The 18,544-nt window shown below is 42.6% G+C and overlaps 1 protein-coding gene across 1 annotated transcript in view; it reads left to right on the forward strand.

Moving 5' to 3' along the window:
- The window catches only part of RSPO3 (R-spondin 3), a 63,366-nt gene that overhangs the window by 35,294 nt on the left and 9,528 nt on the right, over window positions 1-18,544 (forward strand). Inside the window, exons 2-4 of the mRNA XM_076333546.1 lie at window positions 625-816; window positions 2,324-2,470; window positions 4,855-5,052. Of these exons, the coding sequence (XP_076189661.1) occupies window positions 625-816; window positions 2,324-2,470; window positions 4,855-5,052 (537 nt within the window). The remainder of the gene's footprint in view (window positions 1-624; window positions 817-2,323; window positions 2,471-4,854; window positions 5,053-18,544) is intronic.

Below are 18,544 nucleotides of genomic sequence, written 5' to 3' on the forward strand. Positions count from 1 at the left end.
CACAGTTAAGTCTGAACATCAGGTTGTAATTGTTAGAGATTAAAAACATGCCAGAGAGAACATTCCAGGGAAAGAAGGAGGGTGAGAAGGATGGCTCTCCTGTGTCTTTTTATTAAGGCAAATTAGCATCAGATCTTACAAGGGCATATTCCTGCACAGCAGAACTCAATCAAATGGCATTTAGTCAATGAAGGAAATTATACACTAGGTTGATTTTTAATCATCCAGCTAGGAAATGCAAAGATAAGTGAACATGTATTTGTCTGCTGAGCCAAGTGCATACAAGGCAGAAAAGCCACTGAAAATAACTAAAAGAAAAATAACTGTTCTCTAGGATGCTGCTGTTCCATAAAATCTGTTTCAAATATAATTTGCTGTTAGCTATTTCTGCAAGATGTGAGCACATCAGCTGCACTTCTCATTTTTATGCAGATGAAATAATCGCTGAAATGAAATGTCAGGTCATAACAGACACAAGAAAAAATGAAGCAATCTTTAAGAGCTGTCACAGAGGTGGATGGTCCACCCTTCCAAGTACAGAGGAACCATTATTTCATGGTCTTGTCTAATACCTTCTTCTCTCACCGTTGTTTTTTTTTTTTTTTTTAATGTTTGTCTTCTCAGTGCATCCTAACGTGAGCCAGGGTTGCCAAGGAGGGTGTGCTACATGTTCTGACTACAACGGATGCCTGTCATGTAAGCCCAGGCTCTTTTTTGTTCTGGAGAGGATTGGCATGAAACAGATCGGAGTATGTCTTTCCTCATGTCCAAGCGGATACTATGGGACACGGTATCCCGACATTAATAAGTGTGCAAGTAAGTGCTGGGGAAAGGGGAAGCGCATGGATTTGTTTGTTCTCTCTTGAATGCTGTGTCGCCTTAGGAGTCAAGTCAACAGAGAAGCAGACAGACAGGCCGTGTCTCTATTTGTTCACTTCTTTTATAGTAGCGCAGTAAATATTAACCCGAGCAAGAAGTTAAGGTGAAAGATGACAAAACGGCCTAAAGCTCAGGGATCCCGGCTCTGCCTGAATGACCTGCCTAGGACCCAGGTGATGGTCTCCTCCTCCGCACCCCCATGCGAAAGGGAAGCGCTGGTGGGCGCCAGGCACTGCCCTCCGGCAGCAAGAGTGAGCAGCAGCAGCTCTGAAGAGCAGGGGCCGAGGGATGCTGAATCTCGGGGTCTGGAGCCGTTTAACCCACTGCCCTTACCTGCCTGACCCCTGCCACAAGGAGAGAAGATGGCAGGTGGCATTCTTTGGAGATGCAGTTTGCCCTGGTCTCTTTATAGCTTGTCTCACACTCAGTGTAGTCCTCTCAATGCCTGTAGCAGCTGGCCAGGTTTCAGCTGGCCAGGTTTCAGCCTGATTTGGGGGAAGTTACCGATTCATGTTGCCTCCGGGCTGGGAGACAGAGAACCCAACTCTATTCTTTACTGCTCGGGCAACATTTTGGCTCCACTATGTATTTTGAACCATAAATGAACTGGAAAAGATCGCAATGTCCTCCCCACTCCTCTTTTTATTGCTGAATTCACTGGTTTTGATCCCACAGGTGATATAAAAACATAAGAGCGACAGCCAAGCAACTCTCCCAGTTTTTACCTGGTAATAAAAGTTATTTAATGAACGGACCCCAGAGTAAAGTCTGGCAGAGTAACTTGACACTGTAAAGTATTTGCTCTCTTTTTATCAGTGTGTGGCCTTGCATATCAGACTTGTGCCATACACAAGTTTTTATGTATTTCTTTCAAAAATATCTGAGAACTGAGAAATATACCACTAATGCCAATTTGGGTAGTCACACAGCGAATACATGAAATACTACAGGACATCTGAATGAACATCAGGGAGTCATTTAAAAAAAGAAAAAGATGTTGATGCAAAACAGTCTTAAGCAGATTCTAAATTCTGCCATATTTTAATTTCTCCTGGATGAATGGAGATAGATAGGGTGGAACTGGCCCAGTACCTGTGCCCTGTGGGATTAATTAGTACCTATGCTGTGTCAGTATAGGGCAGAAGCAGTATATTGTTATTCTGATGGGCTGTGCTCTGTCTTCCGTTTGCATAGGTCTGCAAGAAGACAAGCAGCGTGAGGCCATTCAGCATCAGGCCATCCTTATTAAATCCTCACTCATGCCAAGGTCACTTGTGGCTGGCCTCACTGTGTGTACAGGCCACGAAGAAGATCCAAATACAATTTGCTTCCTTTGAAGATTGTTTAACATTGCTAGAATTGTGTGGTTATGGTATATGTGAGAGAGCCCATGGCATTTCGTGGCAAAGAGCAACAACATTGTTGTTTACTGTTTGCATTTCAGAATGTAAAGCTGACTGTGATACCTGCTTCACCAGAAACTTCTGCACAAAGTGTAAAAGTGGGTTTTACTTATACAGTGGAAAGTGCCTTGAAAAGTGCCCTGATGGGCTGGAAGCCAACAATCACACGATGGAGTGCACTAGTATCGGTAAGTTCTGTCCCCCCGTGTCCTGCCTGGTTTTCTCACAGGGGATGGGGCATCTAAGGAGGGCATAAGTTGCAAGGTCAGTTACACCACCAGGGAAGTGCAACTTAAAATGGAAATGTTCTGCATCACAAGATATATCCCCCAGTACAACAAACTCAAGGTATTTCCGAAGTCTGCCATTTCACAAGAGGCACAAGCTCGGTTGTGCCCCACAAGCGCAGCCTTGACGCTAAGGGCAATTCTGCCTCAGGAAATAGGGCCTGTTTGGTCTGCCCTGAGGTAGAATGACATCCATCTCTTACTTGCTCTGTTACAGTGTTATGCAGCACCGCTAACATCAAAGGTTCAAAAATCCTGAGCCAGACCCCACATGTAGTTGAAAGATGAAAATACTAACTGCTTTGCTTTAGCTCCCTTGTACTACCTGAGCCTTCAAAGCATGCGTGTGTCAACATTTTGAAGCTTACCTTCACAAAGGTGAAGGCTAGAAACTAAAACGTTAAGGAAAAAAAACCCAAAACTGTATATGTGCATAATCACCTGACTCCAGAAACTGAGGATTAAAATAAAACACCAAATAGCGTGGCACTGTTACTGAAGGAATGAGATCGGTGACACTGGTCCTGTGACTCACTGGCTGCGGAGAAGAGACCTGCGTTTGTATCTCTCCAACCTCTGACTCACAAGCTCCAATTATTCACACCGGGGCAATTTTGGAGGTCACCACACCTAACTGTCTGCTCCATCCCTCTGCCACCTCTCCAGCTGAAAGCAGAATGAGTGATATATTTGCCTCTGGGCTGCTGCAATTGACATCTCCTGCCATGGGCATGCCGAAGCTGCGGCAAGGTTCAGCTTATTTTAGTATGCCGGCTGTGAATTGTGGTGGCTGAGGGCTGTGAACTGCGGTGGAAGCAGTAACCTCTTCAGCCACCAGCAACCAGGGAGCACTTAGGCGCAGTCTGGCCATGATGGAAATCTCCTCCCCCACAGTATCATGCACATAGCTCTCCCTGGCATCGCGTGTTTTGGAGGGGAAGTAATGCAGGAATAAAAATAATGTACAGTAGTTTGGTATTTTCCTTCTCAAATATATATTAGTTCAGGTGGTAGTGATGTTTTTTACAGTTTTATTTTCAAGCAAAGACTTTCATCTTTGAAAGAAATTCAAGGGATCATTTTTGTTTCTTGATGGCTGTTTCCAAGTGCTGTAGACTTAGCTGCTTTAACAATGAGTCAGTCTCAACTAGGAAAAGCCATTTAAAGCTACAGAGGAAAAACAGAACCTTTTTGTGCACGTAAAGGCCAATTATTTTAACAGGAGAGCTCCAGTGTAATATGAAAAACAAAATGACCCACATGACAATTCACTGGACGAAGGCTCAGAGATTGCCTGAGGTTAGTTACATTTTTAGGTTTTGAAAAATTTGGAAGTAAATTCTGGAGCTGGAAAAATGTTGACTTACAAATTCCTCCTTATAGAGGTGCTAGAAGTCTTTCCTTCTTCAGCGGTGGTTTATAGTCTTAAGCACACATATGAACATAAAGTAAATATAAATGTTTACTATCTTTTATCAAGAGAAGGATACTAAGGAGGCGGCACAAAAGAAGGATAGTTATTAAAAGCACATTGTTAAGCTTCCAAGGTTACTCCCCTTTTTGTCTACACTGTTTGGACAAGTGTCCAGCTGTACACCTTTTGAGTTCCCAATAGTACGGGATGCGCATTCAGATCACTGTGGTTTATAAACCGTAACCCACACTTTTCTGAAAAGCTTGCCCCCCGCCCCGACCCAAATTCTCCTCTGCTTTGCCTACTTACAGCTTGTATATGCTACAGATGATGGCTCTTTCACTATTTAAGATGAATACCAAGCAGCAGATCACCAAAGATACTTGATTCTTAATGTAATGTCTTTTGATATCAGTTAGTCCTTTATAACTCTATTGATTTCCAAATTCAATACCTTTGAGACCAGCTGCAGCAGCTTGACCCAATGACTTCACTCTCCTTTCACATAGGCATGACCAAAGTTTAACTCCACTGAAGCTACAAGGATTTATACCTCCACAAAACCAAAACAACCTCAGAACAAGCCCCAGTAACTGATTTCATTGAGACCAATTGTGCTGTTGTTGCCCCATTTCAGGAATGGAATTATGAAACAGCTAGTACAAAATAGTAACTGACATAATTATTTGACATTACTTTGTACAGTATATCCTCAGCAGTCCAATTTCTGTCAATTCACTGCTGCAAATCCTGATTAATTCCATTAATTTTTGCCACCTTTTGGCTGATGCAGAATAAAATTAATGTACCATATGCATTGTGTATACAAAAAGATATTGGCCAGGCTCAGCTTGTCCTATGTTTATTGCAGTGCACTGTGAAGCTAGTGAGTGGAGTCCATGGAGCCCTTGCACAAAGAAAGGAAAAACATGTGGTTTCAAAAGAGGAAATGAAGTAAGGGTCAGAGAGATCGTACAGCATCCGTCAGCAAGGGGCAATCCTTGCCCAGCTACAAGCGAGAGCAGAAAATGTATTGTACAAAGAAAGAGATGTCAGAAGGAAGGAAAAGGTACCACGTTATCATCGTCATAATATGAGATTGGTATTGTGCTTGTTTAATAACTCACATCTGAATTCCCAGCCCTCTATTGCAGGCTTCACCAAAGCTTCCATTGATGTGGTGTTCTTTGGGCTGGAGAGAACTGTGCCCTTGCCTGGAGTAAATAAAGTCCTAACGCTGCTCAAAAAATGTGCTTTGTGTGATCTAGAGAGGACAGGGTGGGCTGGACGGGAAGGCACATTCTCGGTTCTGCTGAAAGAGCTGCCAAGATGAGGGGTTGCATTTGGAGTTCAGAACAAAAAGATTCATTGTAAAACATGTCATGGTGGGAGCTGTTTGTTGGGTATCAGGCAGACAAGGTTCATGCTTCAAGCATGGGATTCCTCCAAACCGATTCCTATTTCATGCTTCCCTACAGGTAAGACCATAACTCTTGCAATTGCAGTGCTGTGGCCTCTCTCCCCCCTTGAACTCTTTCTACTAGCTCTGGCTGAACAAGGTGGCCTGATCCTGCCATCTGCATCTGGCTAATGGAGTCCCAGCATGGGAGAAAGACCACAACACTGCGTGGCAGCCAAGGGAAACTCCACTTGGTTTCACCCAATAAGCAAGAGTGCCAGCAGAACCGCCCCTCCATGCGAGCCAGCTTGTTGGACTTACTCCTCATCACGGCACCTAGTGAAGGGCATCCCACATGTTAAGAATGGGAGATGCTTAAGAAGTCTATGAAATAATAATTTATACAAATTCCACCCAGGAGAGATTGTTGTTCCATTGCTCCCTTTTCTCCCCTTCTTACAGCAGGGAAGTTACTTGCTCTGTCCCCGGTGCAGTTACTCAGGTTGGTACAGGCATGTCGATGGAATATTTCCTTTTCCCCATGCCTCCCATTTTCCCCATCCTTCCCATTTCCCCATCCCTTTTATTCCCCCTTTCCTCCGAACTCAAAAGCAAGGTTTCACCCCTTTTGAGGATGAGCGGAACAGGCGGAGCAGCTGCCCCCTGTGTGAACATCTGTGAGACAGCATGAGCTGCTGGTACCAAGTAGTAACCCACCGTTTCATTGTTAAATGATCGCTAGGGTTGCTGCAGATTACTTATAGAAACCTTAAAGGGGTTTGGAGCTTGTAATCCTTTTAAAGGTTGGCTTGTTCCCTAGGGATATACCTCATGAGAAGGGAAATAACGTTAGAAGGAGGATCTTATGAACCAGATAGCTACAGGTGCCTCCCCCTCACCCAAGAACTGGCTAGATCTACTGATTTATGGGAACCTATGGGGTAGATGTCACCTCCTCCTCCTTGTGTCAGGCGGTGCCTTGAAGAGGTAGAGAGGTGTATCTACCTCAGGGGACCAGCCAAGGCAAGCTATTTACAGATTCCCTTATGCTTAGAATCTATGTCCAAAATGTCCATGCTTGCTTCTGCTCCTGCACAGTGGCACAACTTGAAACACAGCTTCTCATTAGCCCACTGTAACTGGGGGAAGCGTCCTCTTTTGTTCTACCAAAGCTAATTTTGTCAGAGCTGAAAATATAGGACTGAACTGTCATTTTGGAACTGTGAAACTGGTTTTTTGAAGTGATAATGATGTTGTGTATTTGCTTATGGCAATTTGGCAATCTCTTCAGATTGGACAAGACATTTCTCTTTGAGAAATGCCTGCTGTTCCTGTGTAGTAAGTACTTTAGAAGAAACTACTCACGTATTTTACTTTCAATTCTTATTTTATGGGATCTGAGCCAAACCATACTTGAAAAATACTGTGCACCACAAGAATTCATTCACAGTCATGAATCTTTTTCTTTCTTTTTTTTCTGTAATGTGCATAAAGGTGGGTTTTTTCCTTCCTTTTGAGCAAGTCACAGACTATATTCTAGCCTGTTTTACACTCAGTAGACAATTCCTTCGAAACTAATGCAGGCAGGTGGAACCTATGTTCCAACTCTACCCATGCCCTTGGGATTTGTATGTCTATGCCTGAAAGCCATTTTTTTTTAATGTTCTGAAATCCACCACTATATACTCCTCAGTATCCACAAAAGTCTCTCCCATTCACTTTCATACAGCTTCACAGGGTGATGAATTTAATTTTTTTTAAAAAAAGATAATTCTTAATAAAACTAAGGAAATCACACATAAAACATTAGGTTAAAATGGCTTCAAGGGATGGATTATGGTGACAAGCCAGGAAACTGAGAATTAAGCTAAAAGTTTTCCTTCTGTTCCTACTGGAATAGGGAAATGAAGCTTTCCAACTTAATCTCCGGGCAACTTATCTTCCCAACTGCCACTGTCCCTTATTACACAAAGAGAAACTTCTATTCCCCTTTGAACAACAGAATAATTGCACGAGAAACCAAGCCAGGCTCTGTTCTTATGGCTAGCTGCATCCAGTCAGTGATTGCAGAAGGAGGTAACAACAAAAACACTTTGGGAAAGGGATGGGAAAGTAGATATGTTTGTATTTACTGTTAAGAAATATTGAAAATGCTCTTTTGTATTGTATGACTCCCCATTGCCGCTCTCCATTGCTTTGGAGTTTAGCTTTCACGGCATTGGCTTTTGAAGTCTAGCAGCAGACCCAGCAGTTACCAACAGTGCTGCTAATCTTGTCTCCGCAGCCATGAAGAGAGAGTTAGCTCGGTCAGCCTCTGCTGTTTCCATGTTGAATAGATGTCTGTGGCCAAAGGAGTTAGGGGAAAGACCACATGATGACGGGGTTTGCTCGTCACAGATGCCTCAATGACTTTGCTCAAGAAGCTGAGGTCAGAGACAGGATGTTAGTCAGTTAAGTCACTGTTATCACACAAAAGCAAGGACATGTTTCTGGAACGGCTACGCAAAACAAGATTAAATGGATGAAGAGGGTTTTTTTCTGTTTCCATCTGCTGGTGTGTCATTAAAGCTGGTGAGATCTAGTACAACTTTTTTTTCCCTCACTGGCTATAAAATTAAGTTTTACTGGGAGAAGGTGCTAGTATTTTCAGAATGAACGCAAACAAATGGGAATAATGAGGATACAAATAGCTCGACTAGCCTAAAAGGTTCTTTTTATGCATTTTAGCACTAAATTAGTTGATCCCAGTGTGTTCTGACACGGTAATTCCCATGTGTTTCACATACAGTCTCCTTTTATAGGTCAGTCCCATCCAAACCTCACTGTAATTTATTTCATAATTCTCCTCTTTTAATTTCATGATGGTGAGTTCTTTTTAGCCTGCATGACTATATGATTTTAAGTTCCAGTTTCTTCTTCTTCCTTTCTTTCCTTCACACTTTTTGTTTTGTTCCCCCAGTGCAGTGCACTGTTACTTTTACCTTCCCACCCTTAACGTCTTCTTGGCTCCTACTGATAGACATACGTTGAGAGTCACATGTTTCCTGTAGCCATGTCCATTAATGGCAAATGGCAAATAGATGTACTGGAAAAGCATAACTTGCAGAGCTCTTCAAATGCTGCAAATTATCCATCAATATTATTTCTTTGCCTTAATAAATGTGCTCTGGCCAAACACAAGTCCCTTTGGACTGCTGCCTGCAGCTGTGTGAGATGATTGACTTTTACTGGCCAAAAGACAAATATCAGAATTGCATACAAAAGTATTTGTGGGGAAGGAATTGCATGTTTTCATGCATGAGTAATTCTGCCAAGAAGAGAACATTCACCATATGACTTTCTGTTGAGTCCCAACTAAACCCCCCAGAGAGCAAACAGTTTTAAGTGCTTTCAGAGAACATGTTCTGATCAGTTTGAAGAGACTAAAAACACTCACCAAAAAGACTAAGTGCGTAGTTATGAACAACAAAGACATCTTAGAAAGCTGGGTATTATGCAAGCCAATAGATAGGCTACATTGGTTACACAGCTGTATTGTTGTAAACAAATACATAATACATTTCAGTTGTTGCTTGTTCATATATTGATTCATTTGCATGCTGGTGGCATTTAGATGTTCAAAGGAGAGAACTAATGTTAACTGCGTCCAGTTCTGTGCAAACACAGACCAGAGAAAGTTCCTGTTCCTGACAGGCAAAAATTCAAGCATTAGACATGAAGACATGGTGGGATGAATGTAGAACAGCATGTCTCTTTTTCACTGTGGAGTGTAGGAATTGTCACCTTGTAGAGTCTGAAAGCAGGATACTGTTATGAAAGGCAGAGGGGCAATTTTAGTCAAAATTCACAAGACTGCAACTCCCTGGAGGCCAGTTAGCTTGTCAGTTAATGGTTTGTGATGTAAGGAGAATACAGATATTATGCTGTGATTTTTTTTTAGTGTACAGCAAGAATAAGAGAGAAAGCAGTGTCTTTGAGATGAGGAGCTGAATTCTAGATACAGACTAGCGAACAGAAGGGAACCAAGGGAACAGGGTTTGTTGTTGAGCAGGTTTAATGAGGAAGTGTATATATTTGGGGGAAATAAAGTAAAATAAATGCTTCTATCTTGCACTGCGTACATATGAATATAAAAATCCAGGTTTGATGTGAATAGCTTAGAGAACTGAGACTCAGGTCATCTCTGGTGTTTCTTTGAACTAGTTCCTCCACCCCTTATTGCTATATGTCCACATAATGCTTCAAACATATTAATCAGATCATGTCTGAAAATGTCTTCAGTTTGCTATGGTGTGAGGAAGGAATCCTATCAGGCATCCATCAGATTTCCAAAACCACCACTCAGCTGAAAATCCCAAGCCATTCATCAAGAATTTACTTTAGCTGAAAGCAATGTAACTTAATACTAACAAACTTCTTAAAATGTTAGGCAATAAACTAATTTCACTCACTTAACTTAAACTCATTGAGCTACCCACCCTAATGTACATGCTCTGATGCCTTATGGATCCATGTGACAATGGAGCACAGAGGGCTCTAGAGTCTAAACTAAGTTGCCCCTTTAGTATTTCTCACAAAGAAAAGTTTCTGCAGTTCCTCTCCAGTTGATGTGCACTAATTTCATTAACAGTCAGTTAAGCTGTCCCAGGCAAAACAGAGAAAGAAAAAGAGAGCCCCTACTAAAATAAAATAAAAGATGCATAAGTTGCATTGCATTTTAAAATGTACATGGAAGTACAGTAGTGAAGGAAGCCGTTTGAAATCACCACTTCTTTGTACAGATATTGAATCATGGCACATAAAATCAGGGTTTCATGATCTTCACAACCCATAGAAACTCCTACGTAGCCACTTAAGACTTGCATAAGTATGTGCCACATCAACATGTTTATTCTTGTGGTAATACCCATTTTTCCCCCAAAATTCTGGACTGCCAGGCCTCTGGAACAGTTGCTTGTGCATTTTGTTGAGCTTTGTTGTCACACTGGACAACCTGAATTTGACGTGGATGCAATTTCACAGAGAGGGTTTTGCTATCTGAGAATTCAGACAAGGAATGACAAGCTAGGACTCCACTAAGCCTCCGTAGGCTTGGCAAAAACATGATGGGATTCATTGCACTTAAGCTGGACAGCTAGAAATTAGTTGTTTTTGTCAAAGCAAGGGTCATGTTAACGGTGGGGTTAATATTGCACCTGAGGAGGGGGATCCATGACACTGGAAGGTGGATTCTAAGAAGGGCAAAATGATTTGCCTCCTGAAAGTGCCTGTTTCTTTCCAATGACTGTTAGGGACACCCTAGTATGAGTGATCTGGACTTTTACCTGCTAGCTTTTAAATTAAAGGGCATGTTTTCTCCATCTGCACAGTAAGACTTCGCAACACTGCAAAATCTAAACCAAGGTTCACCCAGGCTGACCCTGTAAGCAAGATGAGCGTGTTTCAGGGGATCCATGGGCCAGCCACAGTAAAACAAAAAGTAGAGTTGAAAAATACTCATTCCCAGTACTACTTTCATTTAGTGTTGGCAAAATCAGCGTTTTGTTGTGTTTGTTGATAAACATCTAGTAATGGCTGTACACCTGCTTATTCAAAGGTGAGTTGCCCTTTACAGAACAAGGTATGAATAGTCTGTCCCTATACACTCCATATACCAAAGAGAAAAGTCTCTTCCCAGGGCAATGGAGGCCCGCACCAGTCCAATAATTCCTCAGTGTACTATTTTTAATTTTTTTTTTCTGATTTTGAAAGAAAAAAAGGAATTGGGGGAAATTCTGGACATTTTTGGTACTGAGTATTTTTACTTAATCGCATTTAAGTTCTAAGCATTGCTACGTGGGAAAGTAAGATATTCCAATCACAGCTCATCCCAAAAGTCACATCCTCTCCCTCATGTGTAGCTCAGTGGCATTTAAAACAAGAGGGCTGGAGCATGTGAGCCAGGGAGACATCACAGTGCACAGTTCGCTCGTATAACTGAGAGAGATGGGGTGTCCTGTGTGAAGGTCACTAGTGTGGTTAGGGTTAATGACCTTACTCCGTGGCAGGTCACAAGACTTCTGAAGCCTCAAAATGAACACAAAGCTAATTACTGCATCCCTGTGTTTACATACTGCATACGCCAATGGGTCATAACTCTGGCCTTTGCGAGCCTGAGTTACTATAATTGAGGAATCTGTCTTGTGAAGAGCTTGGTTGTTTATTTTCTGTTTGTTGCTGCCAAGAGGACCTCTCATTTCCTTTCCTTCCAGGGGTTTTGACTCTTTAACTTTAACACATTTCCAGCCTCCAAGAGTAAGGCTCTTGAGACTGGGAATCCACTAGCTGCAACGTGAAGTGGAATGGCATCCTGGGGATACCTTGAGCAAGGCAGGGCACGGACAGCACAGGGCTGCCCACCGCCACGGGCCAGCAGACAGGGGTGCAATCTAGAAAAGAGATCTGGGTGAGAAGGGTTAAGAGGGGAAAAATAGGACTGATATGAGTCATTGCGATTTGTGAATCCAAAATAGCTAATAGTAGAGGATGTACTGGCTCTATGATTCAAGGGCTGAAAAGGCTGGAAAAAGCCATTTTTAAACTTTAACCGTAGCATTTTCAAAATTTAATCACAGGCAGTTTTGAAAGCCTTATTAGGCTACTACCTGCAAACTGAGACCTTAAAATCTGAACTAATTAATAGTAATACTGCATTTTGCTACAAGAATGTTTATTTTGTTTGTGTTAGTGTAAACATGAAACTCTCGTCACACCTCCCAGTTCTGACAGACACGTATCAGCCGTGCAAGCTGGTAATACATACACGCTGTGTGCCTCTGCACATATGGTACTATACATGTATGCATGCACTGTATACATGTGTACCATGCCAAGGTCATATTCTCTGAATAATATGCATCTTGATGAACAGTCAGGCTGAAAATGGCTGTGGCTATACACCAACCTGTCAGGCCCTCAGGTATCAAAATTGGTTTTAGCCTCACAGGGTGCTGGGCTGACGCTGTCTCTGTGCTCCTTGGGATATGTCCTCCTCTGCCGCTGCCAGCTCCTCTCTTGCCACCTTCTGTCTCCTCCCTGTTCTGGGGGGGCCTAGGAGCAGAGGGGAGGTCGCTCAGCTGCCCTGAGGTCCTCTGGAGCTATAAAAAATGTGCTGGACACGCTGCTGGTAAACAGCATCAACCTCATATTAACAGGAATGGTGTCAAAGCTGAGAAAGAAGCATGTGGTCAATTGCTCCCGTAAGGGAAGTGAATCAGAAAAAAGCTGATTGCATTCTTCTATTAAAATGTGAACGATGTGAGAGCTGTTCTCCTCAGATCACTAAACCAAATAAGGGATAGAAATCAGCTCTTTTTCTCTTTCTGATCTTCCCTTCTGGTGCCTCCTTGTGCTCCAGAATTGGCTGGCTGACCATCTTTTAGATGCCTGAGCTCTGTAGGAGAAACAGGAGGGAATACAAACCTCTCATGAACCCCTCTTCCTCCTCCTTCCAAAGTGCCCATCAGGTATTCATTCAGCACCAAACTTCCAGCACCACCTAAAATCTTCCCTCTTGAATAAAAATGTTTGGGAATGAGAGGAGCTCCAGCTTTAGAAGGTGAAATCTGCAGCTATGTCTATACTGCTAAAGAAAAGCAAGCAAAGGTCCGCTCCTTGGCCACAAGGCCAAGGGCCACCTTCTGGCTTGCATCCAAACTAGCTGGGGCTATTCCCTCCATAGCAGACTTGACTGGGGAAGAGGGATGGTTGTTGCAGGTCAAACAGAGTCCCAAAACAAGCTACCAGTTATGCTGTGCGGACACACATGGGTCTGCCTGGTCTCTGGCCTTCTTCCCTGGTACAGCTGCACTTCACTTATCCGTGGCACCTTCACCTTCAGCGACTCCACACTGTTGAGCTTCAGGGAGAGGCAAATAGGAAACTGTGGCTGCTCTCCCCTCTCAGCGCAGGGCAGAGACCATGTGCGAAAGGGCAGAGTTCTTACTCCACATCACTTCCTTGCTCTGCCTGCACATCCTCACGTACCCGTCTCTCTCCACACTGGTCTTTCTATCACTTCTCACAGTTGATGCTTCCAAAGTCCTTGCCCTAACTTCTAGTGCTTTAAGGAGCTCTTTCTGAGGGTTGGACATGTTTGTCACAGCTGGAATAGGAAATCAGCCTCTTCCAGGCTGTGTGCCACAGCAAGATATCTTGACAACTTCTTCCTCTTGACTCTCCAGAAGACCACAGCAAGCTGCTTTCTCACCTTTGGGTAATATTACCACAAAGTTAAGGCAAAGGGAAGTGGCTGCTGACAGCAGGGCTCACCCGGCCCTCCCCACCTGGAGATCTAAACCCCTCACTATTTTGGTCTGTGTGTCCCGGAAAGAAGAACAAATGCAAGAGAGAAGTTTGCTAGTACATCTATCAAATTTAGTCCAAGAATGCAAAACATCTAGGGTATGTGAGCTGCAGAGTAAATCAGGCAGTGGATGTTTCAAGTCTAATGGTGACACATGCAGCACTGTTTAATCAGCTAAATCCTGGGCTGTGGAACACTTCCATGTATAGCAATGCTGTTATAACACTGCCAGTCGTGGACAGCAACGGCACTCATTCACTATTGTATTATAGCTGCTCTTCTTTTAAAGGGCCTGATCCAAGACCCACTGAAATCCCATTGACTTCAGAGTGCTTTGGATCTAGCTGTAAAGAAGGGATTTTCAGCATTCCTTTGTAACAAAGTGAAAACAAAGAAGCACTTTTTGGCCGCTGTTTCTCCTCATCTTACTGGATATTTGTCTGTTCTTCCCCACCCAGGCAGCTCTGTTTGCTTTTCCCCACCCAGGTCTCTGCATCTCCGGTCTCATTGTCTCTTCTCAGCTCACTCTCCTTGCCAACTCTGACACCTGATGTAGCCTTTGGTCTGCTTAGGCTGCCACCTCCCAGCTCTCTTCCAACCTCATAACTTTGAAAAAGAAAACACTTGCTGCCGTAACTTTCCTTTATAAAGGTCCAAAGGAGCTTCAGAGCGTTCCCAATGAGATGATAACATCCAATGTTATTATCAGAGATCATAAAGATCAGGAGAGAGGTTGTGGGAATCTACATCATGGAAGATTTTTAAGGAGGTTAGACAAACATCCATCAGAGACAGTTTAAGTATAGTAGTTCAGCTTCATAGCCTAGTAAGGGACTAGATAACGCTTTGATAAGCATTTCTAAAATTGCTACAAAATTTCCACAAAATTTTTTCTTGCCTGTTGCCTTCTGTAAGACTTCCACAGATGGACAGCATACTGCACATTTACAGAGCACAAATCCAAGTACCTCTGTTCATTGACATCAATATAAGGCCTCCTGCTGTCTTTACCAAGCTCAGACTTTTATTTGGGCCTGAGTCAAGGAACTGAAACAAACTTTCCTTTCCTTTTGTCCAGTTTAGTCATTTGTATTGCTGAGATATCTGTTCATGTTCCTCTTTGCATTCATCGTCTTTGAATCATTGTTATAGGAAGGGTATAGTGCCAGATTTTCTTACAGAAAATTTCAGTGAACTTGTTACACTAATTCACCAGAGATAAAAGCTAGCACCTCTCTGCCAATGAAGCTATGTATATTTTAAGAGCAGATGAAGATGTGGCCCATGAGGGTAAAATTGCTGTATGCTTAGGCCTGAAAAAAAGAGCTAATTTTAAGGACTGATGCAAACAAATATTATTTTTCAGTAATTTTTGTTGAAGCAATTTTGCAGTGGCAAGAAATTAAAGGGGAGAAAAAAATTAAACATTTATTATTTAAAGATGTGGTGGCCATGCAAAATTCAGAAAAAGCATTTCCTAAATTTTCTATTTTTAGTTTCTTGAAATCCGAAATGGTAGCAAAAGAATTAACCAGCGGTCCATGAGTGAAACATATACAGGTGATACTAAGGCTGGAATTTAATTATTAACTGTGGGGATTTTTCTATTGTTTTTTGGTTTACAAGCAAAATGACCCAGTGATGAAATTCCTCAATTCTAATCTAATCCTCCCCAATATCTATGGCAAACAGTAGCCCCAGTATAAAGATTTACAGCTACAGTTATGTCTCTGCTTTGTTCTTAAGCATGTATTTACTTCTGCCCATTTGCTTTCTGAAATTCTCTCTCTCATTTGTCATCTGAAGAACTCCGTTTAAAAGGCAAACAGGCTTCAGACATGAAACACAGCTACATTCCTGAAACATGAGACGAACAACCTTTAATTCACGCAACCTTTCATTTACAGTAATGTGTAATAGATGGGCCAGTTTCATTATGGACAGTGCCTCTCCCTGTCATTAGCCTGCAGAAAGGTCTAAAACTCTTAAGCATTTAAAGGAACGCTGTTTCAGGCTCTGCACTCTCTCCTTCCCTCCCTCCCCCCCTCCCCATCACCCTTTCTGAGTGCCCTTGTTCTAAGTGCGTAATCTAAACGCTGTACTCTGCAAATTGCACTTATTGTTGGCTTCGAGCTTCGAAGGACCCTTCTGAACACTTTTTATACAAATCCTAACAAGGTCAGAGTTGGAAAAATCTCAGCTGGTGGACTTGGATCCCATGAGCTAGTGACCATTTATAATTAATATTAATGAATGGCAGACGACAGATGTTTATTGCTTAAGTAGAAATGTGCATTGCTAAACCAGAAGGATTTAGTTTCAATTCAGAGGAACTGCCTTTTTTTCTTGTATGGATGTGGGTGGTGGGAGGGAATGCCAGTGGGTGATCCAGCCCCTGCTACCTTTAAGCAGGAGCAAGGAAACGATACTCTGTAAAGAAGGATCCTGAGCTCTCTATTTGATTGAAGCATGATGTTTGGTCCTTCAAAACATTAACTGAAGTAAGGAGGAGTCTCCCTGTCCACTTCAGTGGTTTTGATTTGCACCAGTAGTGGTTTTCATCCATAGATCCCAAAGCACTTACCAAAATTAAGGAACTGTCATCTCCATTTTACAGTTGTGGAACCTGGGGAAGTCATATGAAGACTACATTATAAAGAAAAAAAAGGTTCAGCCCTGAGACGAAGGATCACATTCCCAGCCACAGTCTATTTTACGTTGCTGGATTTTTTTCCCCAGTGGTCTTAAATCAAACCAAAGCTATGATGGATAAATCTCTTAAGTTTAAATGTGACACAGTGGAAGACACAATATGGAGATGGAAGAGTCTCTGTGAATCCCTCCGAATACTATAGGGCATATTCAGATTTAAGGTTGATGGAACCTCTGTTTTCTAACTGAAAGCAACTCACTCTTTCAGAGCACATAAGTTAACTTCTTGGACATAGAGACATCTTGGGTAACATTTTCAAAAGCACATGAACAATTTTAAGTACGTTCTTAGAGTTTATGGCTGAGGTTGGGGTAAGGGTCTATTTGCTCTGGATTCTTTGGACAAAGCATCCTGCTCCTTTTAGTATCTTACTACAGTATGTATGCACCAACTGTTTGCTGTTTTCTTGCCCCAGAGATTTCTACACTTCTGTATGACAGTCTATAAAGTGTTTCTGAACATGTCATACCAGACTCTTGCAAAATATTATTGGTTTTACGGGCTTGGTCTCAGATGTTATGGAAGAGTGCCTAAGGAGTTGCTACAAAAAGCAGGTGACACTTAGATTTGTAGAACTAGTGAGTAGTTTCTCTTTTTGACTACCATGAAAGTTCTTGGAGCAGGCAAGAAAGTGATTAGTTACTCGGTTTTAAAGAGCTTCATAAACATATTAGTTGACTAGTGTGCAGTGGGCTTCCTCATCTGGAGGCAGGAGGCAGCTGGAAAGAGAGACTGCTGGTCCCCACAGTCCCAGTTTTCAGAGGCTGGAGAAGGTCCTGACTTCTTGCAATACATCGTGGTACAGAAAATATCACTCACTGAACTTTTGCTTCGGGTTCCCTAGAACCTTTTTGCAGCCCTATAATTTGGCTCCTGTAACCAGCCCTGCCGTATGGGCTGCGCACACCCCACAGGCACACCTGGAAGTGTAAAGCCTAGGATTGCTACCAATTTACCAGCACCACTGTAGCACTCTTAAGACACCAGCCAAGCACCAAGCAAAAAAATAAAACATGCCTACAGCAAGTTCTGCTGAACTACCATTGTATACTGCTGGTAGGAACGGTGCTAGGCAGGACGCAGGGCAGATCTCCTGGTGGGGTGGCTAAGGGGTGACAGACTTTCCTTAGCACTTGGTGGTGCCCTCTGCCATGAGAGGCTGCTTTCTCATCTCGGTGGGGGCTGCATCTCCTCTAACCTTTGGGCCATCCAACCTCATTCGTATCTGATCTAAATGGCGTGGTGGTCAGTTTGTAAAGTATACTACGTGAAGTGGACTCCAGTGATGCACTGTCACATGGCATACTCATTTTTCACATTCCACTTCAAGCTACTCATAAAGCCGGCTGCTTACTTCAGTGTGCAAAGCCTGTGTTACTACAAACAGCTCTAAACGCACAGTTCATTCCCAGAGGGATTTAAAAAGAATAAACTTATCACATTCTTGGAAAAAAAAAGAAGACAAGACAGCCTGCATAAAATTTACATGGACAATTTCTATCTGTGATTCATTTTAAATTGAAGACTTACGGGCAATGTTAAAATATTTGCATTCAAGTTTTTTTCATGCATGTCCTCCATGACCCCTACTTAGAAATCCTTCTTTTTAATATTTTATAGGGCTGAATTTTCCAAAGGAATGGAAAATACCAGATTACCAAAGTCATCACATTTCCCAGAAACTTGCTGATTTCAGTGAAGCCCCAGTGGAAAGTAGGCAGGTTTTGAAGCAACTTTGCCTTTGTGTTAGGTTTCTGCCTAGTATCCTGCCAGCTTGTCCATTGGGTCAACCCTTGGAAACCCACCTGGCAGGCTGACAAGGACTCAACAGCCTGAAAACCTGAGATCCCTTTGACAGCATCTTCATCACCCGAGCTCCCTGTGCTTCCTAGGGCTAATCCCTGAATCACTTTGGCATAAAAATTTCCTGAGCCTTTTTCAGAGGCAGCCCAAGAGCCTTGGTCATCCCAATCCCCTTCTCCACAAGCTGCTCTCTACCTGGTGAACTGCCAGGTATCCTCTGAGTAGGTGAGAAAAATTCTTCAGAAACATATGGAGATGGCCAAAGTGATATCTCATATCACCCTTTTTGAAAGGGGACCTTT

The sequence above is a fragment of the Aptenodytes patagonicus genome, chromosome 3 (genome assembly GCF_965638725.1).
Source record: "Aptenodytes patagonicus chromosome 3, bAptPat1.pri.cur, whole genome shotgun sequence".
Taxonomy (NCBI): Eukaryota; Metazoa; Chordata; class Aves; order Sphenisciformes; family Spheniscidae; genus Aptenodytes; species Aptenodytes patagonicus.